Source organism: Amia ocellicauda, chromosome 12 (genome assembly GCF_036373705.1).
Source record: "Amia ocellicauda isolate fAmiCal2 chromosome 12, fAmiCal2.hap1, whole genome shotgun sequence".
NCBI classification, from domain to species: Eukaryota; Metazoa; Chordata; class Actinopteri; order Amiiformes; family Amiidae; genus Amia; species Amia ocellicauda.
In genome coordinates this window covers 2431236-2457241 of record NC_089861.1, presented here as the reverse complement: position 1 = coordinate 2457241, position 26006 = coordinate 2431236, and the positions used below count along the sequence as shown (strand labels likewise).

At 44.7% G+C, this 26006-nt stretch overlaps 1 protein-coding gene across 1 annotated transcript; it reads left to right on the top strand.

Moving 5' to 3' along the window:
- Positions 1 to 9919: 9919 nt before the first annotated feature.
- Positions 9920 to 24411, top strand: LOC136764213 (GTPase IMAP family member 8). The gene is made up of 4 exons (XM_066718066.1): positions 9920 to 10274; positions 18236 to 18533; positions 19587 to 21110; positions 22931 to 24411. Exons 2-4 carry the CDS (start codon positions 18503 to 18505, stop codon positions 24217 to 24219), a joined length of 2844 nt encoding a protein of 947 aa, XP_066574163.1. The 5' UTR covers positions 9920 to 10274; positions 18236 to 18502; the 3' UTR covers positions 24220 to 24411.
- The last annotated feature ends 1595 nt before the right edge of the window (positions 24412 to 26006 follow it).

Genomic DNA, 26006 nt, shown 5'->3' with positions numbered 1-26006 from the left:
CAAGAACACCATCCCCACCGTCAAACATGGAGGTGGAAACATTATGCTTTGGGGGTGTTTTTCTGCTAAGGGGACAGGACAACTGCACCGCATCAAAGGGACAATGGATGGGGCCATGTACCGTCAAATCTTGGGTGAGAACCTCCTTCCCTCAGCCAGGGCATTGAAAATGGGTCGTGGATGGGTATTCCAGCATGACAATGACCCAAAACACACAGCCAAGGCAACAAAGGAGTGGCTCAAGAAGAAGCACATTGAGGTCCTGGAGTGGCCTAGCCAGTCTCCAGACCTTAATCCCATAGAAAATCTGTGGAGGGAGCTGAAGGTTCGAGTGTGCCAAACGTCAGCCTCGAAACCTTAATGACTTGGAGAGGATCTGCAAAGAGGAGTGGGACAAAATCCCTCCTGAGATGTGTGCAAACCTGGTGGCCAACTACAAGAAACGTCTGACCTCTGTGATTGCCAACAAGGGTTTTGCCACCAAGTACTAAGTCGAAGGGGTCAAATACTTATTTCCCTCATTAACATGCAAATCAATGTATAACTTTTTTGAAATGCGTTTTTCTGGATTTTTTTGTTGTTATTCTGTCTCTCACTGTTAAAATACACCTACCATTAAAATTATAGACTGATCATTTCTTTGTCAGTGGGCAAACGTACAAAATCAGCAGGGGATCAAATACTTCTTTCCCTCACTATATATATATATATATATATATATATATATATATATATATATATATATATATATATATATATATTATATATACACTCACCTAAAGGATTATTAGGAACACCTGTTCAATTTCTCATTAATGCAATTATCCAACCAACCAATCACATGGCAGTTGATTCAATGCATTTAGGGGTGTGGTCCTGGTCAAGACAATCTCCTGAACTCCAAAATGAATGTCTGAATGGGAAAGAAAGGTGATTTAAGCAATTTTGAGCGTGGCATGGTTGTTGGTGCCAGACGGGCCGGTCTGAGTATTTCACAATCTGCTCAGTTACTGGGATTTTCACGCATAACCATTTCTAAGGTTTACAAAGAATGGGAAAAACATCCAGTATGCGGCAGTCCTGTGGGTGAAAATGCCTTGTTGATGCTAGAGGTCAGAGGAGAATGGGCCGACTGATTCAAGCTGATAGAAGAGCAACTTTGACTGAAATAACCACTCGTTACAACCGAGGTATGCAGCAAAGCATTTGTGAAGCCACAACACGTACAACCTTGAGGCGGATGGGCTACAACAGCAGAAGACCCCACCGGGTACCACTCATCTCCACTACAAATAGGAAAATGAGGCTACAATTTGCACAAGCTCACCAAAATTGGACAGTTGAAGACTGGAAAAATGTTGCCTGGTCTGATGAGTCTCGATTTCTGTTGAGACATTCAGATGGTAGAGTCCGAATTTGGCGTAAACAGAATGAGAACATGGATCCATCATGCCTTGTTACCACTGTGTAGGCTGGTGGTGGTGGTGTAATGGTGTGGGGGATGTTTTCTTGGCACACTTTAGGCCCCTTAGTGCCAATTGGGCACCGTTTAAATGCCACGGCCTACCTGAGCATTGTTTCTGACCATGTCCATCCCTTTATGACCACCATGTACCCATCCTCTGATGGCTACTTCCAGCAGGATAATGCACCAGGTCACAAAGGTGGAATAATTTCAAATTGGTTTCTTGAACATGACAATGAGTTCACTGTACTAAACTGGCCCCCACAGTCACCAGATCTCAACCCAATAGAGCATCTTTGGGATGTGGTGGAACGGGAGCTTCGTGCCCTGGATGTGCATCCCACAAATCTCCATCGACTGCAAGATGCTATCCTATCAATATGGGCCAACATTTCTAAAGAATGCTTTCAGCACCTTGTTGAATCAACGCCACGTAGAATTAAGGCAGTTCTGAAGGCGAAAGGGGGTCAAACACAGTATTAGTATGGTGTTCCTAATAATCCTTTAGGTGAGTGTATATACAGGCTCTGAATGACGGCGGGCAACACCAAAACTGTCAATCGGATGTGTTTGAGAATGAAACGCGCTGGTAGCCAGGACATACTGTACATACACATTATAATAATATTAAAGTAAGAAAGATAATAATATAGAAGTAATGAGAATGCATCATCAGTAAGAGAAGAAGGGAGAGGAGGAGAGAGAGGGGAGACAGGGAGGGAACGAGTGTGGGAGAGGGAGGGATGGAGGGAGAGGCAGTGGGACTGAAGAGGGATATAAACTGTGTTGTTTCTCTCTGACAGGGGGGAGACAGACTGCTTCCCCTGAGACACAGCGTCTCTCAGAGCTGAGGATTGTGCTGCTGGGGAGGAGTGGATGGGCTGGGAAGAGTTCATCAGGAAACACCATCCTGGGCAGAAAGCAGCTCATCACTGGGAGTCTGACTGGGCCAGTGACTGCGCAGAGTGAGAAGAGCCAGGGTGAAGTGGCTGGGAGGCAGGTCACTGTGGTCGACACACCAGGCTGGGAGTGGACTGATTCTATACAGTAGACTTTATAGCGGGTCAAATGCAGATTGTGCGCAGTGTGTCTCTCTGCCCCCCCCGAAACCCCACGCTCTCCTCCTGGCCATTCCTGTGATCACACTGGGACTCAGTGACTCTGATCTCACTGGCTCTCCTCTCAGTCTGTATCACTGACTGTGATCTCACTGGCTCTCCTCTCAGTCTGTATCACTGACTCTGATCTCACTGGCTCTCCTCTCAGTCTGTATCACTGACTCTGATCTCACTGACTCTCCTCTCAGTCTGTATCACTGACTCTGATCTCACTGGCTCTCCTCTCAGTCTGTATCACTGACTCTGATCTCACTGGCTCTCCTCTCAGTCTGTATCACTGACTCTCTGATCTCACTGGCTCTCCTCTCAGTCTGTATCACTGACTCTGATCTCACTGGCTCTCCTCTCAGTCTGTATCACTGACTCTGATCTCACTGGCTCTCCACTCAGTCTGTATCACTGACTCTCTGATCTCACTGGCTCTCCTCTCAGTCTGTATCACTGACTCTGATCTCACTGGCTCTCCTCTCAGTCTGTATCACTGACTCTCATCTCACTGGCTCTCCTCTCAGTCTGTATCACTGACTCTCTGATCTCACTGGCTCTCCTCTCAGTCTGTATCACTGACTCTGATCTCACTGGCTCTCCTCTCAGTCTGTATCACTGACTCTGATCTCACTGGCTCTCCTCTCAGTCTGTATCACTGACTCTCTGATCTCACTGGCTCTCCTCTCAGTCTGTATCACTGACTCTGATCTCACTGGCTCTCCTCTCAGTCTGTATCACTGACTCTCTGATCTCACTGGCTCTCCTCTCAGTCTGTATCACTGACTCTGATCTCACTGGCTCTCCTCTCAGTCTGTATCACTGACTCTGATCTCACTGGCTCTCCTCTCAGTCTGTATCACTGACTCTCTGATCTCACTGGCTCTCCTCTCAGTCTGTATCACTGACTCTGATCTCACTGGCTCTCCTCTCAGTCTGTATCACTGACTCTGATCTCACTGGCTCTCCTCTCAGTCTGTATCACTGACTCTGATCTCACTGGCTCTCCTCTCAGTCTGTATCACTGACTCTGATCTCACTGGCTCTCCTCTCAGTCTGTATCACTGACTCTCTGATCTCACTGGCTCTCCTCTCAGTCTGTATCACTGACTCTCTGATCTCACTGGCTCTCCTCTCAGTCTGTATCACTGACTCTGATCTCACTGGCTCTCCTCTCAGTCTGTATCACTGACTCTCTGATCTCACTGGCTCTCCTCTCAGTCTGTATCACTGACTCTCTGATCTCACTGGCTCTCCTCTCAGTCTGTATCACTGACTCTCTGATCTCACTGGCTCTCCTATCAGTCTGTATCACTGACTCTGATCTTACTGGCTCTCCTCTCAGTCTGTATCACTGACTCTGATCTCACTGGCTCTCCTCTCAGTCTGTATCACTGACTCTGATCTCACTGGCTCTCCTCTCAGTCTGTATCACTGACTCTCTGATCTCACTGGCTCTCCTCTCAGTCTGTATCACTGACTCTCTGATCTCACTGACTCTCCTCTCAGTCTGTATCACTGACTCTGATCTCACTGGCTCTCCTCTCAGTCTGTATCACTGACTCTCTGATCTCACTGGCTCTCCTCTCGGTCTGTATCACTGACTCTGATCTCACTGGCTCTCCTCTCAGTCTGTATCACTGACTCTCTGATCTCACTGACTCTCCTCTCAGTCTGTATCACTGACTCTCTGATCTCACTGACTCTCCTCTCAGTCTGTATCACTGACTCTCTGATCTCACTGGCTCTCCTCTCAGTCTGTATCACTGACTCTGATCTCACTGGCTCTCCTCTCAGTCTGTATCACTGACTCTGATCTCACTGGCTCTCCTCTCAGTCTGTATCACTGACTCTGATCTCACTGGCTCTCCTCTCAGTCTGTATCACTGACTCTGATCTCACTGGCTCTCCTCTCAGTCTGTATCACTGACTCTGATCTCACTGGCTCTCCTCTCAGTCTGTATCACTGACTCTCTGATCTCACTGGCTCTCCTCTCAGTCTGTATCACTGACTCTCTGATCTCACTGACTCTCCTCTCAGTCTGTATCACTGACTCTCTGATCTCACTGGCTCTCCTCTCAGTCTGTATCACTGACTCTGATCTCACTGGCTCTCCTCTCAGTCTGTATCACTGACTCTGATCTCACTGGCTCTCCTCTCAGTCTGTATCACTGACTCTCTGATCTCACTGGCTCTCCTCTCAGTCTGTATCACTGACTCTGATCTCACTGGCTCTCCTCTCAGTCTGTATCACTGACTCTGATCTCACTGGCTCTCCTCTCAGTCTGTATCACTGACTCTCATCTCACTGGCTCTCCTCTCAGTCTGTATCACTGACTCTCTGATCTCACTTTGAGAGCAGGAAATCATCCCACAGTGTGTCACACTCGGTGGGAATAGTTTTAGTTGTCCTTCCCTGTGGAATTTCCTCCAAATTTTAATCACAGATTCTGTCACCAGTTCATTTCAAAATTGCCCTGAAAACATTTGTATTTTCTACACCATTTGATACTCTGTAATGTATTGTATTGACTTCTTAGAATACTGTATTTTATTCCTGTCCTTGTGGTATTTTACTCATTTATTTATGTATGTATGTATTTATTTATTTATTTATTGATCTACACATTGAAAAACACGAAAACATTGTACGTGTTATTAGTTTCCAGAACATGTTTATGGGTTGAAAATAATAAAGGTGCCTAAGCTAGATCTCTCTGCGGATACCTTGATATAAACATGATCACTGACATATGTAAACATGTTTAATGTGTTTGAAGCTAAAATAGGCCACCTGTAGGTGAAATAAATAAATACGTTGTGTTTGTATAGAGGTGGAAAGACACATCAAACAGCCTTATAGACTCATTGATAATACTAATTACTAATTACATTTAGATGTTATTTATTTATTTTAAAAACTTTGCTGCTGTAAAATCCTGCATCTTTCTGTCTCCCACATTCCCTCTGTTTCTCTATTTCTATCCCACCTCTGTTGTTGTGCAGCTGGTTGTTTTGGGGTGAAAAGACAGCAACAGTGTGTTTCCTCATCTCACTAAAGAGCTGCTTGAGTTGCACATGATCCGCTGTGACTCTTGTGTGACTGTGTCTCCCTCTGCGCTTATCTTTCTCTGTCGCCTCTGCGGTTCTGCTGCCTCTGGCCTTGGTCTGAACTCTGTACTTCAATTCATTTTATACTCAGTATGTCTTAAATATGATTTAGTTTAATTGACTTATTGTCGGGGGTGGGGAAATTAAATGGGGTTTTCAATCTTTATTGGTGTAAGAATGTTACTAGTTAGTTGTGCTGAAGGCTGTTAACACGTCTTACTGTCAATACAACTAAGGCCGTTAAACTCTTCAGACTAAACCCCCAAGCTATTCTAATGTATAAATTATATAAATATACACACACACATAGCTTTGTGTTTAAAACGTATTGAGTGTATTTAATCTTATTGCAAGGATGGATTACAATAGATATTTATTTAAAAGAATATTACTAATATTACAGATGCTGCTTTAATAGTTGTATTGTAATTTCCCATGTTTCTATATATTTATATTTTCTTATATATTTAAGGTTTTCTTAAGTTAGTAACATTAAATGTCATTTACATCACTTGGTGTGAATATACGTCATAATTGTATTTATTCACTCTTTACATTTATCTTTTCTTTAAATAATACGTTTGATATATTCTACAATGCAGGTGTTACAGTTGTATCCCGAAATCCCTTGGCTCACCACCAGCTGTTGCTGCTGTTCTCGTTTATCCTGTTTTCCTCATCACCTTACCTTTGATTTATCCAATTATCTTCTGCACCTGTTCTTAATTATTCCTGCCCTTCCCATCACCATATATACCCCTCTGTTCCCAGACTTCTTTGCAAAGTATTGATTATGCCCTGGTATCAACACTAGCCTCTTTTCCCCAATTGTTCCAGTGTAACTCACTCTTGCCTGTCTCTTCAGGTTTGATTCCTGGTTTTTCTGCCTAGTTGGTCTGCTCGATGCTCTGACCTCTCGCTCATCCTGTTCACTATGATTACAGCCTTGCCCATCCTGTGCCTGTCACCAGCCCTAGACCTTAGTGTGTTCAATGTTATTATCCACACTTGGGTCCAACCTGCAACACAGATCTGTGTTACAGCAGAGAAAGATGTCTTGAGTAGGAGTAGTATTTACTGAGATTATGAATATTCAGGTTTTTCTAAATTTAAGACCATTGAGCCTGACTTTTCATTCTTTATCTCTGTAAGAAAAAGTTGCAATCTAGTAAAAAGCTGTGCAAAGTGGAAGAAGGGCTGAAACTTATTAGGATCTGGAAAAACAATAAAACCTGGGATAGTGATCTACTGCCTGGACACTGCGGTCATGTATACACACTTAAATCAAACCCTTAGACTCTCTCCCTCTCAAACACACACACATGCACACACACTTGTTTATGATAACTGGGGATGCATGTCAGGCTACAGCTATTTGGGGACGCCACCTTTCTGAGGTCTTAGTAGGAAGCACTGAACTGCATACTGTCACATTCCCATACTATCCCCATGTGTCAGTTGTTTTTATTTAGTCGTTATAAAACAGACATTTCACAGCATTGTGGGAACAAATCCTAACATCCAATTTGAGGACACCATGACACACACTTCTCACATTATGGTTAATTGTAGGGACTTTGCTTACAACCTGGGGACATTTACCTATTAAGGTTTTTATGAATGATTTCTGATCAAATACTATTCTATCGGTTTGAGTTTATCAAGCAATTCATTAACTAGATCAGTTTAAATGAATATTTGTGTGTTTAAATGTGTAATGTTGTTTTATATGTGCTTTGAAGTGGCAGACTATTGTCAATATCCATAATCTATTAAAATCAAAACCTACAGACCAAACTAGTTCTCACACATTGACTGTTAAAATAGACACCAGGATAGTTTACATTACAAACTTGAACAAAACAAACATGTTTTAAGATTATTTTATATAATAAAAACACACATTAACCTGTTGTTGACAGTTTTTATTTCTCTGACATACATCTGATGTACTGAAATGTAATTGATATACAAAATAAGATCTGTATTATAGCAGAGTACATGTGTTCAATCTGCTTTAAAGGAGGGTAGCATTAGAGCTCAACAGAGAAACTTTCATGTTTTTAAACTGATGGCACAAACAAGACCAATCTGTGCACACACAGCACTGCAATACAACTAAGTTTCAAAAGAAAATATTGTACCACTGAGAAGAGATAATGGTTCCACATTAATAATCTGGCAAAACTCCTTCCCAAGTCTTTCCAGAAATAAAGCATGTAACCCACTAAAATAATAAAATAATATCGAAGGACCGTAAGACATAACTATAGTTCCCAAGTGTCCCCGATGAGTACACTACCGTTCAAAAGTTTGGGGTCACTTAGACATTTCCTTGTTTTCCATGAAAACATACATGAAATAAGTTTGAATTGGAAATATAGTCATTGACAAAGGTAGACATTGATTTTGAATTGAAATAATATTTTTTTCCTTCAGACTTTGCTTTCATCAAACACAATGTGCCATTGGCACACAGGACTGATGCTGATAATGGGCCTCTCCACGCCTATGTAGATATCCCATTACAAATCAGCCGTTTCCAGCTACAATAGTCATTTGCAACATTTTAACAGTGTCTACACTGTATTTCTGATCAATTTGAAGTTATTTTAATGGACAAACAATTTGCTTTTCTTTCAAAAACGAGGACATTTCCAAGTGACCCCAAACTTTTGAACGGTACTGTACATACTCCTAGGCACATGGAAGTCGTTCCATGATCCTCTGTAACTCCCTTCTCCATCCTAACCCCCTGTTCTGTCAACCATCTGATTTATTCTCAGACAAAATGTGATTAACCAACACCCCTTTATTCTTCAAAATGATTCATTCTGTTTTTTATTGACTCTTTCTTTTCAAAGTGGTGATCCTATTTTTTACATCAAATTTCACGGCTGACCAATCTCTGTCTTTAAGGGCACTTGGTCAGATTATGGGCTCCGGAGACAATCGCTCTTTCCTGTCACTTTGCACATTCTGATGAACTCGGGTACACGCAGGTAACAAAAATGTCCACTATAATTACACTATGGGATAATTACCCATGAGAAAGACCTAGGAGTCTACGTGGACTCCTCACTTTCTCCATCCAAACAATGTGGGGAAGCAATAAAAAAGGCAAACACAATGCTAGGGTATATTGTCAAAAGTGTAGAATTGAGAACAAGGGCAGTAATGTTCAGACTGTACAATGCACTAGTTAGAGCTCATCTGGATACTGTGGACAGTTCTGGGCTCCACACTTCAAGAAAGATATCGCTGCTCTAGAGGCAGTTCAGAGGAGAGCAACCAGACTTATTCCAGGTCTGAAGGGAAAGTCCTACTGAGAGACTGAGGACCTAAACTTTTTCACCCTGGAACAGAGGAGACTACGTGGGGACTTGATCCAAGTCTTCAAAATCATGAAAGGCATCGAGCACATCAAACCAGAGGAGCTTTTCCAGATCAGCAGGGACACACGCACCCGGGGACACAAATGGAAATTGGGCTTCAAGGCATTCAAGACAGAAAACAGGAGACACTTCTTCACACAGAGAGGCGTCACAATCTGAACAAACTCCCCAGCGATGTGGCTGAAGAGACAATTTGGGAACATTCAAAAACAGACTGGATAGGATCCTTGATCACTTAGTTATTAATGGACACCAAACGAGCATGATGGGTCGAATGGCCTCCTCTCATTTGTAAACTTTCTTATGTTCTTAATCATTAAGCGCTGCCCTGCCAGACTGAGAGGGACTGTTTTATTGCTCTTCACACAGTTAGTGTCCTTATCACTCAGTCTCAGTGCACTGGGGCTCAGAGAGACAGGGGACAGACATGCAGCTGTGGACTGATTAAGACATCTGACACAGCTGGTCAGTATTGTTCAGGTCTGAGGCGTGTGACGCAGTCTGGGTGAGTGAGACGCAGTTTGTGCAGGTGAGTGTAGAAGGCATGTCTGCTCACCTGTATTTCACTCACTGCTTTATTCAGCCCTGAATGACACAGGGGCCCTGAACTCTGGACTCAACAGACTCCTGTGTCTTAATCTCTTGGGTGTGTTTTATTGTTCTCTATCAATATAACATTATATTCAGACAGAACAAACAGCAAATGAGTTTCACTTTCTCCACAGATATGACTGATGGAGGGAGTGGGATTTATCTGCTGTTAATCATTAATGCTGCCCTGCTAGATGCACTGGAGTGTGAGAGGGACTGAGTAACGCCCCCGACACACTGAGACTGTGGACTGTGTCCTGTACTGAGCCCTGTGTGTTACACAGCACTGTGTGTGTGTCTCGCCTGCTGCTCACATTGGGCCACATTACACCGACACCCAGAGACCCAGAGAGAGAGGGCCGAGCCGGGCTGTGATCGGGTCTGTCCTCTGTGTCTGACGTGTCAATATGAGCTGAGATCCAGGGGCCAGAATCACTCAGAGGACTGTGGAGCTCAGCTGCAGAGGGAGACTCAGTGTCTGTGCAGGAGAGACGGCCATGATGTGAGAGAGAGGCTGGAGGGACACAGGGGACACAGCGGGACCTCTCTGCTCTATCAGACCAGACACAGGACAGGAGGAGTGAAGCAAACTGAGACGCCCGTACAAGGTCAGGGCTGAGGGGTGTGTGGATTATACAGTGTGTTATACAGGGTGTGTGTGGTTTATACAGTGTGTTATACAGGGTGTGTGTGGTTTATACAGTGTGTTATACAGGGTGTGTGTGGTTTATACAGTGTGTTATACAGTGTGTGTGTGGTTTATACAGTGTGTTATACAGTGTGTTGTTCAGTGTGAGGTGTGTGTGGTTTATACAGTGTGTTATACAGGGTGTGTATGGTTTATACAGTGTGAGATGCATGTGGTTTATACAGTGTGTTGTGCATTGAGAGGTGTGTGTGGTTTATAATGTGTTATATGAGCCCAGGAGGAGTGTAACGTACTGCGGGGCACGGGAACAGGGGACCCAGTTGCAGTGCGTGGTAGAGGAGGTCAGACAGGCGTGGGTCGGATACCGGCAGGACAGGGCAATAAAGGGCAAGGCATAGACGTGGTCGTGGTCACAGGCAAGGGTCAGGTGGTCAGGCAAACAAAGTCAAAGAGGAGGGTCCAAAGTCGTGGTCGGGAGGTCAGGCGAGGAATTGAGGAAACAAGGCAATGCTCACGGTACGGGGAGAAATGCTCAGAGATGTAGATGAGACTGACAAAACTTTACAAAGACTGAAGGCTAGTGAGGGGTTTATATGTGCAACAGAAAACCAGGTTTTGGAGGTGCAGGGCGAATGGGGGCAGAGGGTGAGTGAACAAGGGCACATGGGTTTCCTGAATGTTAATTGAATGATTGAAGGGAGTTGGGAGAAGTGACTGGATTAGAACTTGGTAGGGATGACCTCTGGTGGCGAGGTGGAGAAGTACAGGGGGAAACCATGACACAGAGAGGTGTCTAATCCTCTACAGCAGCAGGGACACTCGGGTCTTTCTCAGCTGCCGTGTCACTGGTTTGGAGTGTTTAGTCAGAGAAACACATTTTAGAAAACCTCTCTCTCGCTGTCAGGCTGAGGCTCATAAGGCTCTTATTATCCTGTCCAGTCCCTCTGGATGTGAGTGCAGGACGCCTCACTCTCTGTGACTGCTCACACACACACACACAGACTGGGTTTCTGAGACGCCACTCTGCTGCTGGGCTGCTGGGACTACAGTGTCAGCTGACCTGGAGCCGCATCTCTGTACTGGGACAGACTGGGACACTGGTGTCTGGACTCTGGACCTGTTTTATTGCTCTTCACACAGTTAGTGTCCTTATGACTCAGTCTCAGTGCACTGGGGCTCAGAGAGACAGGGGACAGACATGCGGCTGTGGACAGATTAAGACATCTGACACAGCTGGTCAGTATTGTTCAGGTCTGAGGCGTGTGACGCAGTCTGGGTGAGTGAGACGCAGTTTGTGCAGGTGAGTGTAGAAGGCATGTCTGCTCACCTGTATTTCACTCACTGCTTTATTCAGCCCTGAATGACACAGGGGCCCTGAACTCTGGACTCAACAGACTCCTGTGTCTTAATCTCCTGGGTGTGTTTTATTGTTCTCTATCAATATAACATTATATTCTGACAGAATAGACAGCAAATGAGTTTCACTTTCTCCACAGACCTGACATGCTGACAAAGTGGGTTTTATCTCTTGCTCTGAGTCACAGATGGGTGTTACAGTGACTCCCAGTGGGAACCGTGTGTCAGAGGTGTGAATAAAGACACTCAGAGGAGAGGTGTCCACAGTCAGAGCTGAGGAGAGACAGAGAGGTGACCATGAACACTCTTCTGGCTTCAGGCAGGACCAGGAGGAGAGAGGAACACACATACAGACACAGAATACATAGATATACACTCACCTAAAGGATTATTAGGAACACCTGTTCAATTTCTCATTAATGCAATTATCTAACCAACCAATCACATGGCAGTTGCTTCAATGCATTTAGGGGTGTGGTCCTGGTCAAGACAATCTCCTGAACTCCAAACTGAATGTCTGAATGGGAAAGAAAGGTGATTTAAGCAATTTTGAGCGTGGCATGGTTGTTGGTGCCAGACGGGCCGGTCTGAGTATTTCACAATCTGCTCAGTTACTGGGATTTTCACACACAACCATTTCTAGGGTTTACAAAGAATGGTGTAAAAAGGGAAAAACATCCAGTATGCGGCAGTCCTGTGGGCGAAAATGCCTTGTTGATGCTAGAGGTCAGAGGAGAATGGGCCGACTGATTCAAGCTGATAGAAGAGCAACTTTGACTGAAATAACCACTCGTTACAACCGAGGTATGCAGCAAAGCATTTGTTAAACCACAACACGTACAACCTTGAGGCGGATGGGCTACAACAGCAGAAGACCCCACAGGGTACCACTCATCTCCACTACAAATAGGAAAAAGAGGCTACAATTTGCACAAGCTCACCAAAATTGGACAGTTGAAGACTGGAAAAATGTTGCCTGGTCTGATGAGACTCGATTTCTGTTGAGACATTCAGATGGTAGAGTCAGAATTTGGCGTAAACAGAATGAGAACATGGATCCATCATGCCTTGTTACCACTGTGCAGGCTGGTGGTGGTGGTGTAATGGTGTGGGGGATGTTTTCTTGGCACACTTTAGGCCCCTTAGTGCCAACTGGGCATCGTTTAAATGCCACGGCCTACCTGAGCATTGTTTCTGACCATGTCCATCTCTTTATGACCACCATGTACCCATCCTCTGATGGCTACTTCCAGCAGGATAATGCGCCATGTCACAAAGGTCGAATCATTTCAAATTGGTTTCTTGGACATGACAATGAGTTCACTGTACTAAACTGGCCCCCACAGTCACCAGATCTCAACCCAATAGAGCATCTTTGGGATGTGGTGGAACGGGAGCTTCGTGCCCTGGATGTGCATCCCACAAATCTCCATCAACTGCAAGATGCTATCCTATCAATATGGGCCAACATTTCTAAAGAATGCTTTCAGCACCTTGTTGAATCAATGCCACGTAGAATGAAGGCAGTTCTGAAGGCGAAAGGGGGTCAAACACAGTATTAGTATGGTGTTCCTAATAATCCTTTAGGTGAGTGTATACTGACTACAATATAGTGGACAATCTGGGCTTTGTAATACTATGGAGGTTGATCAGTGCCAAAATTAAGATGAACATGATTATGAACATGAAGATGATTGTGAAGATGAAGATGAACATGAAGATGATTATGAAGATGAAGATGATTATGAAGATGATTATGAGCACTGGATTGAACAATAAGCGCCCTGCCTATCACCCACTGGCTCTGTGTCACGGTCTCTCCTGATCTTACCTCAGTTCACCACCAGAGGTCTCTCTCTCCCGAATATGAAACCCTGTGTCTCACTCTCCCAGTTCCCGGATCAGTCACTTAACATTCCTTCCACCCATGTGCACTTGTTCCGTCTTTCCTCTCTTCTCATTGGTCTATCACCTGTCACTCAGTCTTAGCCTTCCCCTCAACACAGTATATAAACCCCTTTGTTTCTCAGTGTCATTGCGAAGTCTTGCATGCTCTCTCGAATCATTTCTGAGCACTCATCCTTGATAGCTTACCTGTGTTTTGACTCCTGCATTCCCGTCTTTGACCACCTCTCTAGGATCTCCCTGTTTAGCCTGTTTGCCCGATCGACTGACCCTGGACTGTACCTGTTTAACCTTTCTGGATTTCCCCTCTTGGATAGTTTGCCTTTCTGCCCTTCAACTTAAGAGCCTGCTATTGGATGTATCTCCTGAGTCCCTGAGGTCGTTATTTCAACATGTATTAATTCATTCATCAGTTTCAACATGTATATATTTATTTCCTGTGTGTCTTTGCTATTCACATTTCTCAGTGCGCTTCTACATTTCGTAGCGTCTCTTGTATTTCTTTTTTTTTTTAATGTGACAAAACATTGAACTCTGTCAATCAGAGCCAGTGTGCGGTACCAGTGCGCTCATTGTCCTATCCAGTGCTCATAATCATCTTCATAATCATCTTCATGTTCATAATCATCTTCATGTTCATAATCCTCTTCATGTTCATCTTCATGTTCATAATCCTCTTCATGTTCGTCTTCATAATCATGTTAATAATCATCTTCATAATCACGTTCATCTTAATTTTGGCACTGATCACCCTCCGTAGTAATACAAATGAGTCATTGTGTAAGGGTTGGTGTTGAGTCCTGAAACATGATTTTCTACAAGTATATGTGTATATTATTGTCATTATTTATTGCATTAGCAGGTTTGCGGCTGCCGTAGCTCTTGTCTGTCTGCTGTGATCGGCTCAGCGAGTTTCTGTCTGTGGAGTTCAGTCTCGATGTCTCTGGGTCAGTGTTTGATCAGCCCTGTTTGATCATGAATGCTTATTATTTGATATTATAGGCGCTGTAGTGTTGAAAAGCGCGTTTACTGCACTGATGTACAGCTGTACTAGACATGAGCCATTTCTAAGCGCTTCCACATTGCATAATACTATATCTATGTCATATTTCAGTTTCATGCTAACTTTATAACCGGTTCTTTGTTTTATAATTGTATATGTCTGCTAAGATAAAGTGGGTTTCATAAGCCCTTACTGTTCATTTACTGTTCATTTCCTGGCTGGCAGTGTTCAAATAATTGTTAGATTTGTGTCCAGAAAGGTTATTCATTTGGAGACAAGAGTGTGAAGAAAAAGAACAACTACAATCGAAACTTGAACGAATGGAAAATGTGTGAATCGTTACAGCCTATAGTGAGCAAACATTGAAGAGCTTCTTGGCAAAACGTGATAATGAAGCCAGTTCCACACATAATTCAGGGTCATGCTGTGGATATACTCCTAGAGGTGCCTTTTCACATACTATACACAGTTTAATCTGAACTTGTATGTCTTATATGTCTTGTAATCCCAATGTTAAAAAATGGTGCCATTTGACTTTCCTGATTTATATCAAAACACAATATATCCATTTTAGCCAATCAGCATCACGCTCATTTTGGAAAATGACACTGATCTCTGAAACGGTAAATGTTCACATGATCATAATGAATACATCATTCAGCAATGTTGACAACATATCACACAATATCAGAAATGACTAACCCATACTTAATAGCAATTTGCTTTCTGGAAAGAGTTGTTTCTGTAAAATACAGGGGACAGACTAAACGCATGACAAAACGGACTGCCCTGACAGAAGGTCTATATCTCCAAATCCCACACAGGAATCCTAAAATCCTGAGGTTGTTTTAAAGAAAGTATATTCAGGGTTTTAGGATTCCTGTGTGGGATTTGGAGATATAGGCCGTCCTTCTGTTTTCCCCATTGTAGTCTATGGGTATTCCGTTTTGTCATTCGTTTTAGTCTGTCCGAATAAACTAATAGTAAAGTTATATCAACACTTACTTGTGTTCTAGGTAAGGTGGTGTTGTGATTGTATTTGTATTTATTTATTTAAATATCCGCTACAGTCATTTAGAAATAATAATATTAATAATAAAACAAACTTTTAAATTAAAAAATGTGACTTATTGTTACATATCTCTGCATATCTCCGAGCTCTCAATTACTTAATTTAACTCTTAATTGAACTAATTTCCTAAATTGGAGTCTTTTCATTATTTTAAACAACTCTTTTATTACCCAATTTAAAAAGTCAAATCTAAGCAGATTTTTACAAAAACCAGCAGGGTATGGGGTCCTCCAGGACCAGGGTTGGGATCCACTGCTCTAAGGGGACAAGTGGTCCCAAACCGTTGCCCCCCACAACACAACAGAGCCTCCGGACCCCCTCACTGTAGGGGTCAGCAGTCAGGCCTGTCCCGTTCTCTTGGTGTCCCACATATGCACTCGCCCACTTGCCCAGAACACGAAACAGTTGAGCGTCTGTGACTGAAACTCCTGCCATTCGTGCCCCAATAATGACCCCTCTTTCAGTCACTTAGATCCTTTCCTCTTACCATCTTGATCCAAAACCGAGGTCAGCTGGGCTGCTCAGCATTTGTATACATGCCACAGAGCATGATGGGATGTTAATTGCTTAATGGTTTAATGCAGTACACCTCTTTGGAGGCGTCTGCATTCGTTATGTCCTCCACTCATTTAATCTGTCACTCACCTCTGTGTGTGTGTGTGTGTGTGTGTGTGTGTGTGTGTGTGTATGTACAGGTTTTCTTGATTTATGGGGACTTATTTGTACTTTTTTAAATTACTAGGTTAATATACCATAACTGTGAAATGTGGGGACTTTGTCTAGAGTCCCCATGAGTCAAATTGCTTAAAAAACATACTATATGATGTTTTTTTTAAAATGTAAAAATGCAGAAAGTTTTTTATGAGGGTTAGATTTAAGGTTAGGGTTAGGGGATAGAATCTGTAGTTTGTACAGTATAAAAATCATTATGTCTATAGAAAGTCCCCACAAGGCTAGTAAAACCTACGTGTGTGTGCATGTAAATACATGTGTCTTAGCGTTTGCTTAGAGATCATGTGACAATGCTTTGTTAAAATAACTATGTAATTTGTACTCTGAGTACTTTTTAAATGAGCTACTTTTTACTTTTACTTGAGTAGTTTTTTAAACCTGTACTTTTACTTGTACTTGAGTATAATTTAATCAAAGTAATAGTACTTCTACTTGAGTAGGATTTTTCAGTACTCTTTCCACCTCTGCACATACAGACACAGAATACACTGATATAGACACACACACACACACACACACACACACACACAGTGTCACTATCAGAAGTCCCTCCACCACACAGATTTAATGTTGTCAGATTTCACGTCAGACAGTTGTACAGTAGAAACAAATCACTTAAAGAGAAACAGTCCAACTCCTCATGTGTACAAACGTGAAAATCGCTAAGACCCCAGAAGCCCACTCTGATTTCAGCCCAGAGTCACACAGCTCGGCAGAGCAGCAAGTGTCTGAGATCCGCCCCACTCTCGCTCCTAGTGCTGCACTCCGCACGGCTCCCACCTGTAACACAGAGAGGACAAATACCGAAGCGCGGCGCTTTTTAAACAGGGCACACACCAGCTCCCATGAAAACTGAGACTCGTCCTGTGCCCTCTTGGCATCAGGCAGGGGCAGCACCTCTCCACTCTCACAACGCCGGGGAGGACGCTGTTGAACTGTGGCTTGAGATCCACACACAAAGATCCGCATTAACAGTAAAATGATCCCACTATGCACTTTCTTACAGGATACAAAGATATAAACGACAAACGTTTAAAAGGATCTAAAACAAAGAGTCCCACTTCCCTGCAGAGAAGTAATTAAAACCGAACTGCAAGTCTTTCCCATGAGTGTGGTTTCTCCACTGTCCCTGTCCCTGTCACTGTCACTGTCCCTGTCACTATTCTTGTCACTGATCAAAGTTGATGGTTGGGATCCGCTAGTCACACAGTGCTTCGACAACCCATCCGGCAGCACTCACAGCCCCTCTTCCGAAATAGAATAGAAAAACTCCCTTGTCTCATCTCACCTCCCCTAAATATCCAACGAGGAGAGACATCGCGCCTCTAACCAATGGCAGGGGAGATAGGCAACTGATCTGCACGGTGAAACTGAATGGATAAAGTGAATGTTAAATGTCACTCATTAAGACCCTGATCAAACAAAAACACAATCAATAAGTGATATAAACTCAAAACACAGTATATACAATAAAGCAGTGGTAATCAATAAGTGATACCAATAAATGCGCAAAAAAATAGACTTGGTCACATCTGTGACACTATTGTGTCCTACAGGTACCATAGATATCAGTGTTTAATTACAGGAGCAATGTGACTGGACTGGAGCTGGACTGGAGCTGGACTGGGGTCTGTTCTTCACTGGGGACTATTGTGTCCTACAGCTACCATAGACATCAGTGTTTAGCGCTGGAGAAGCATCTCTCTCTACTGGAGCAGGAGCTCAAACAAGTGTCTGGGGGTCCTCAGAGACAGGCATGGGGGGACCAGAAAAGCCTGGCCACACAGCCCCCCCAGCCAGACCGCTCAGTCCAGCACTGTCCGCCAGTAACCAGCTGTGCTCTCATTCACAGACACTGTGGACAGGGAGCAGCAGCAGCTGGGCTGAACATCTGGAGGAGCCACTGAAACGCCTGGATCTGAACCTGAGCTCCTCTGGTTTCTACAGGGACTCATTACTGAGCCTCTGGACACTTGGAGCCCCTTTGCCACAGAAGGGACAGTTAAGGACTGTGTGTGTGAAGGGACAGTGGACACTGAGCACCACAGCAACTGAGAGAGAGACGAGAGACCAGTGACCTCTGGAGGGAGAGAGGAGCGGCTGTGAGAGAGAAAGAGAGATGGCGAGCAGATGGTCCTCCTCCCTTGGTGGTGAGTCGCTGCTCTGTGTTTCTGTCCTCTGTGTCCCTCAGGAGAGACTGTCCCTCTGTCCTCCCGTCCCCAAGTTAAAGTGTCCGCTGAGTCCCACTGAGAGAGTTATTAGAGGGACTGAGACACAGCTGATGGGCAAACTGTCTGACTGGAGTGACTGTAGGAAATACACTAGCAACACACCAGCAACACACTACACACACACTACACACACACTACACACACACACACACACACACACACACACACACACACACACACACACACACTGGATTACACACCCTGAGAGAATAGAGCTGTAATGGGATATACATATTCCAGGGAGGGAGAGAGAGGGACAGAGGGATGGAGAGAGAGGGAGAAGGGGATGAGGGAGAGAGGGAGAGAGGGCGAGAGACAGTGTCTTTATTAATTATCAGCAGCAGTCGTGTTAGTGCCTGTTGTCACTGAGACTCACTGTTATTAGTGTGATGTCATCAGAGAGAGACAGGAGAGACAGAGTCATTATTAGTGTTTTTACAGTCACTGTGTTTTGGGAACTGGAGGGAGGGAGAGAGAGGAAGAGAACATTAGAGAGAAGAAGTCAAGAGAGGGGTGGTGATGGAGAGGCAGAGAGACAAATTAAGTGAGGGGGAGACCCAGAGAAAAGAGAGGATGAGAGGGGAGAGAAGCAGATGAGGAGAAAGAGAGCAGGGAGGGAGGGACATAGAAAGGGGGCAGGAGGGAGGGTGGATAGAAATAACGTGGGGAACAAATGAGGAAGGGAGAAGACAATGGGAGAAAGAAAAAACAATGAGAAGAAGAAGGAGAGAGTGGGAGAAAGGCAGGGAGGGAGGGAAAGGGGGAGAGAGGGGGAAGGAGAGAGGAATGGAGAAGGCAGAGAGAGAGGGCGACGGAGGAGTGTGTCTGCACTGTAACAATCGGGATAATAGTGTGGGAGAGAAAAGTAAAGTGAAAAAACAATGTCAGTTAGAAGGAGTTTAATAACAGGTTTTGGAGAGGGAGGGATGGAGACTGAAGAGGGATATAAACTGTGTTGTTTCTCTCTGACAGGGGGGAGACAGACTGCTTCCCCTGAGACACAGCGTCTCTCAGAGCTGACGATTGTGCTGCTGGGGGAGAGATGGGCTGGGAAGAGTTTATCAGGAAACACCATCCTGGGCAGAGAGGCGTTTAAGACTGGGAGTGTGTTACAGACAGTGACTGAGCAGAGTGAGAAGAGCCAGGGTGAAGTGGCCGGGAGGCAGGTCACAGTGGTCGACACACCAGGCTGGAGGTGGACTGATTCTGTACAGGAGACTCCAGAGCGGCTCAAACAGGAGATTGTGCGCAGTGTGTCTCTGTGTCCCCCGGGACCCCACGCTCTCCTCCTGGCCATTCCTGTGGGGAGCTCATTCACAGAGACAGAGAGGAGAGCAGTGCAGGAACACCTGGAGCTCCTCAGTGAGAGAGTCTGGAGACACACTATAGTGCTGTTCACCTGGGGGGACGAACTGAGAGACACAACCATTGAGCAGCACATTGAGAGAGGAGGGGAGGAGCTCCAGCGGCTTGTGGAGAAATGTGGGAACAGGTATCATGTCCTCAACAACAGGGACAGGAGCGACGGCACTCAGGTCACAGAGCTGCTGGACAAGATAGAGGAGATGGTGGCAGGACACGGGGGCTGGCACTTCACTACTGACATCAGCCAAATATACAGAGAGACTGAAGAGAGGATCAGACTGATAGAAGAGGATCTGAAACAGAGGGATGAAGAGAGGGACAGAAAGAGAGAGAGAGAGATCAGAGAGAAAGAGGAGATGAAGAGAGAGATAAATGAGTTAAATAAGGCGTGTAGACAAAGGGAGAGAGAGATTGAAAACCTGAAACAGAGGGATGAAGAGAGGAAGAGAGAGATAGCAGACCTCACACAGCAATTGGAAAAGAGAGAGAGAGAGATAGAAGAGGAGATTAAAGAGAGGGATGAAGAGATGAAAAGAGAGAGAGAGGAGGTAAAACAGAGAGAGGAGGAGAGGGAGAGAGAAAGACAGAGGGAAATCAGAGAGAAAGAGGAGGAGAGGCAGAGAGAGATAGATCATCTGAAATGGGATTTTGAGGAGAGAGAGAGAAAGGTGCACTGGGAGATTAAAGAGATGGAGGAAAAGAAAAAGAGAGAAATTGAAGAAATGAAACAGAGAGAGAGAGAGGAAAGAAAGAGAGACATAGAAGACCTGACACAGAAATATGAGCAGAGAGAGGAAAAGATTATAAAGAAGGATGAAAAGAGAGATAGAGAGATAGCAGAGATGGCTCAGAGATTAGGGGAGAGAGAGAGAGAGGTAGATCAGATCAGAAAGGAGTGTGAAGAGAAGGAGAGAGAGAGGGAAGAGGAGCAGAAGGAGAATTATAAAGAGAGGGAGATAGAGAGGGAAGAGGAGCTGAAACAGAAGATGGAGGAGGAGTGGAGCAGGAGAGCAGAGGAGCTGAAGGAGAAGATGAGAAAGACACTGAAGGAAGAGGAGCTGGAGAAAGAGACAGAGGAATCCACTCTGCCTGTCAAGAGGAGCAACAGCCTGGATATCTACCCTCCCCTCAGTGAGTCTGATTAATGCTGTATTTAGTGTCCATTTTAGGACATCCTCACACATCAGTCGTCCTCAAGTCAAGTATCGGCATTAAACCACTGATTCAGTTAAGCTTTACATAATAATAACAAACGGGTCTTAGTGATGCAGTTTGGTCACTGCACTATCATATGGGATACTATCCCCAATACAATATATGATTTTGTATATTTCTTAATTAGTAGAAAGTAGTAGATTTGTTTAAATTAGTATAATGATTATCCCTTTATTATTATTTGTATTATTATTTTATTTCTTGGCAGACGCCCTTATCCAGGGCGACTTACAACTTACAACATTTATATATGTTTAAGAATGCATGAGGGAAATCCAACACTATCCTTTAAAGACAAATAGTAATTGCTCATTTAACAGATATAACGTTATGTCAACATATGTAATTGAGACACCCCCTTTTTTACACTATGTGGCTGCATTTTAATTTTATTTTTCTTTATACAATTACACCAACAAATGTTATTTACTTTCAATATACTTAAATTTATAGGGTTGCCACCTGGACATAACATGTCAATTAAAATAGGGCACTACATAAGAGTAAAGGTATGCAAATACCTAGGATAATGAGCAATTGCTGTAAGTTACTGGTATTTCAAAATCCAAATGAGCAATTACTATTTGTCTTTAAAGGACACAGTCTTGGATTTCCATCACATTGTGACGTACCGCGGGCACGGGAACAGGAGACTCAGTTGCGCTGCTGGTAGAGGAGGTCAGACAGGCGTGGGTCGGTACCGGCAGAACAGGGCAATCAAGGGCAAGGCAGAGACGTGGTCACAGGCAAGGGTCGTGCGATCAGGCAAACAGAGTCAAGAGGGAAGTCCAGAGTCGTGGTCGGGAAGTCAGGCAAGGAATCCAGGGAACAAGGCAATAACAAGGCACGGGGAGTAACGCTCGGGGATGTAGTACAATACTGACAAAACTTCACAGTGACTGGGAGTGAGCGCAGGGTTTAAATGTGGAGCAGAGAGACAGGATGAGAGGTGCAGGGTGAATGGGAGCAGGGGGTGATCACAGAAGTGCACATGGGTTTCAGGGATGTGATTGAATAATTGAATGAAGGGAGCTGGGAGAGGTGACTGGGAAAGAAGGGTGATCTAGTGTAGAACTGGGATGCGTTTTGAACTGTGACACACATATTCTTAAAATATTTAAAGGAATAATCAATACAGTAATTTAAGCAAATCACAAGGTTGTTAAATTAACACAGTACATTTCATTGCAGTAAAGATGCGTTTTTACTAATTAAGAAATGTAAATAATAATAATTTGTATCAGGGACAAGTTTCAAACCCAGGTCTCCCATACCATAGTGCAGTGACCAAACTGCATCACTAAGACCCCTTTGTAATTATTATGTAAAGCTTAACTGAATCAGGGGGTAAAGAGTGATTTTGTACTATAAATAAAACAGCACTGAGGCGTGAGGAGGAGATGTGAGGAGGAGCAGTGACAACTGACTGAGGGAAGTGTGAATAACGATCCTGATACCGGAGACTTGAGTGAGTGATGCTTGATTCTTGACTCGAGGACGACTGATGCGTGATAATGTCCTAAAATGGACACCGTATGTATTACTGCTCTCCTAATGTGATCAGTCATTGTTGTTCTGTTTGTTGTCCTGATATTTCCTCTCATCTACAGACAGTATCCCAGTCTGGCTCATTGCCGCTCTACTGCAGTGACACACTCAGCCCATCTCAGCAGTGTGTCTGTGCCGTGTTGTCGTGTCAGCTCTGACTGTGTGTTGTGTGTTGTGTTGTGTTGCAGTGAGTGGAGGTGCCGCTCCAGAGAGAAGCCCAGGAGAGACTCCCAGTCCAGACGCCCCAGCGCCTCCCATTCCCCCTGAGCTGAGGCTGGTGCTGCTGGGGAGGACTGGGGCTGGGAAGAGCGCGGCAGGAAACACCATCCTGGGCCGAGAGGAGTTTCCCTCTGAAGCCAGCAGCTCTGCAGTGACACAGGAGAGCGTCAGGAGAAGAGGACGCGTGGCTGGGAGACGGGTGGCTGTGGTGGACACACCAGACTGGTTCCACACGCCTCTCTCTCAGGGGGACATGAGACGGGACATGGGGCTCTGTATCAACCTGTCTGCCCCGGGACCCCACGCTTTCCTCCTGGTGACCCCGCTGGGCCGATCCACAGGGGAGGAGAGGAGGATGCTGGAGAGGGTGCGGGAAATCTTCGGGGAGGGGGCTGCGGGGCGCACCGTGCTCCTCTTCACCCACGCCGACCAGCTGAACGGCAAGAGCATCCAGGAGTTTGTGGAGACGGGCGGCGAGGAGCTCCGGTGGCTGGTGGAGAAGTGCGGGAACAGGTACCTCGCTCTGGACAACAAGAACAGGGGCGACGGCACTCAGGTCACACAGCTCCTGGCCAAAATCCAGGAGGTGGTGGCGGCAAACAATGGCAGCCACTACAGCAGCCAGATGTACCAGGAGGCAGAGTCCCGGATCAGACAGAGGCAAGAGCAGATCCTGAGGGACAGAGAGGAGAGGAAACAGAGGGAAGAGGAAGTGCTGAGGGAGAAGCAGCAGAAGGAAGTGCACAACTTCCTCCGCAGGATGGAGGGGGAGCTCCAGCAGCGAGAGGAGAAGATCAGAGCGCTGGAGGAGCGGATAGCAGAGCTGGAGGAGAGGCTGAGGGAGGAGAGGGATGAGGAGAGGAGGAGAGCGCTGGAGGAGGAGCTGAGGAGAGAGCGAGAGCAGAGAGGGAGGCTGGAGAGAGAGAGAGAGGTGCTGAGGGAGGAGTGGGAGAGGGAGAGGAAAGAGGTGGAGGAGAGACACAGGAGGGAGATGGAGGAGCTCAGGCGGCGCTATGAGGGACAGGCCAGAGACGAGGCAGAGAGACACACAGAGGCCCTGCAGGAGGTGGTGGTGACGGCACAGCTCCCTGCAGCAGCACTGGGGCTCAGCACTGAGGAGCTCAGGCAGCGCTATGAGGATCAGGCCAGAGAGCTGCAGAGTTACAGAGAGACACTGGAGAGACTGCGACTGACAGTGGAGGGAATCGGAGAGAAAGTGGAGCATTTCACTGCAGAGAGAGACAGTGAGACACCGTGAGACAGGATGAAACAGAGAGACACAGAGAGACTCTTGTTATAGGGAATGTTATTCCTTTAGTATTAACCCATCATAAATGCATCACTTTTCTGTTTTATTGTGTTATTTTATTGTATATTTGCTCTGGTGTTTTGTGCACAGCTGTGGCAACAACACTAATGTCAATCATGGCAATAAAGCATTTTGAATGGAGGTGAGTGGAGCTGACTGAGGGAGGAGCTGCCAGACAGAGACACAGGGAGCTGACAACTGCTCAGCTTGAACACTCATTTTGTTGGGCTGTGTTCAGAGTATATTTGTGTATTTGTATTCATGTGTGTGTTTTGCGTCTTGGTTTGGTTAAAGTTTGGTTTATTTCCCTCAGTTTATCTTGGTACTGAGTTCACCTGACGAGGCGCCCCTGCATCTGGGCTGAGAAATCCCCCCCATTCCCCCGAGGCAGATTTCTGTCACCTGCGCTCTCCCCCCCGCAGTCACCAGTTTAACTGGGGGGTTCAAAAGATGTCAAAACACAACAAATTCACCTTTTATACAGAATTAGCTATAGAAGAGAATTTAAACAACACATTGAACAAGGCTTTGTGTCCCTCGTAACATCCTGAAGAGGGAATGTAGGCGTGTTTTCCAAAAGCTGCAGCGTGTATGAAAGGGATGACATGTGACATTCAGATTTTGAGGGCCTTTGAAAGAATGCATTATCTGGCAAATACCAATTAAACCAGTGCGATGACATTTATTTCCATGTCAGTTTTCCCACACATATATATTTGAAGAGAAATCAGCGTGAGGGAGGGTTGATGAAAGTGCACAACTCAGAGAAAATTATTAATTTTCTTGCCCGAACTATGAAACAGTCCAACTGTCTGAAGAGATGGAGCCCCACCAACCAGACCATAAGTTCACACCTGTGGACTCAGATGGACTGATCCTTCTTGATGAAATAGTCAATTTGACGACAGCTGTAAATTTGTTGATTAATTAAATGCATTATATAACCCCTCCCCCTATATTTTATAGAAAAAGATACATCATTCTGAAAGCTATAACAAATCTATCTGCTTCGGTCATGGTTTAGACATTCCCATGTCCGAACGGGAGCCGTAAAATATTAATAATGATAATAAAACATGGCCTCCGCTACTCTATTTGACTAATTTGTTTGCCAATATCCAAAAGCACTGGCATATAGGTTTGGTTTTTGGTTTATTTACTCATTTTACTGCTAGCTTGCACGGAGGGTTTAATCTGTTATTTATGGGACAACTCCTTGACTGTTCCAGAGCAAAGCAATAAATGTGCTTCACGTCATGATGAACGCCAAGGCCACGAGGCCAGAGACAAGCCCAAGGTACCGGCCGGCTCCTCCTCTCGTGAGTCTCCTGTGAGATAAAAGCACCGAAACATTGATGTCATCTACTGTATGCAGGGTTCTGGCACCCTCAGAGTTAACCCTCAGAGGACTGAGACAATTTTTCCTGTTTTTACCACTTTTACATTCTAGCTGATACACAATATGCCTTTGCTTATAAACCACAGTGTTTTCTATCAATTTTTTCAGAACAACCTCTGCTAAATGCATTTTTCATGTATAATGTACTTATAAGACAGTATTTGAGTGAACAATGTGCAATAAAAAAATAACAGAATTCATTTTTTTATTATTATTATTGATTTGACACCCCACACAGTAATAGTGAACAGTTTTGACACTTAAAACATACTCTTAAAAGCCTTAGGTATTGAAATATGCATTGTATTTCAATAAACTATATACATAACACTGAAAT

What these genes read in the sequence shown, in the direction of transcription:
- LOC136764213 (XM_066718066.1), top strand. Translation starts at nt 18,503, where the DNA reads ATGGCGAGCAGATGGTCCTCCTCCCTTGGTG. An exon ending in ATGGTCCTCCTCCCTTGGTG is followed by an intron (nt 18,534 to 19,586) that starts GTGAGTCGCTGC and finishes TCTCTCTGACAG; the next exon opens with GGGGGAGACAGACTGCTTCC. An exon ending in GGATATCTACCCTCCCCTCA is followed by an intron (nt 21,111 to 22,930) that starts GTGAGTCTGATT and finishes GTTGTGTTGCAG; the next exon opens with TGAGTGGAGGTGCCGCTCCA.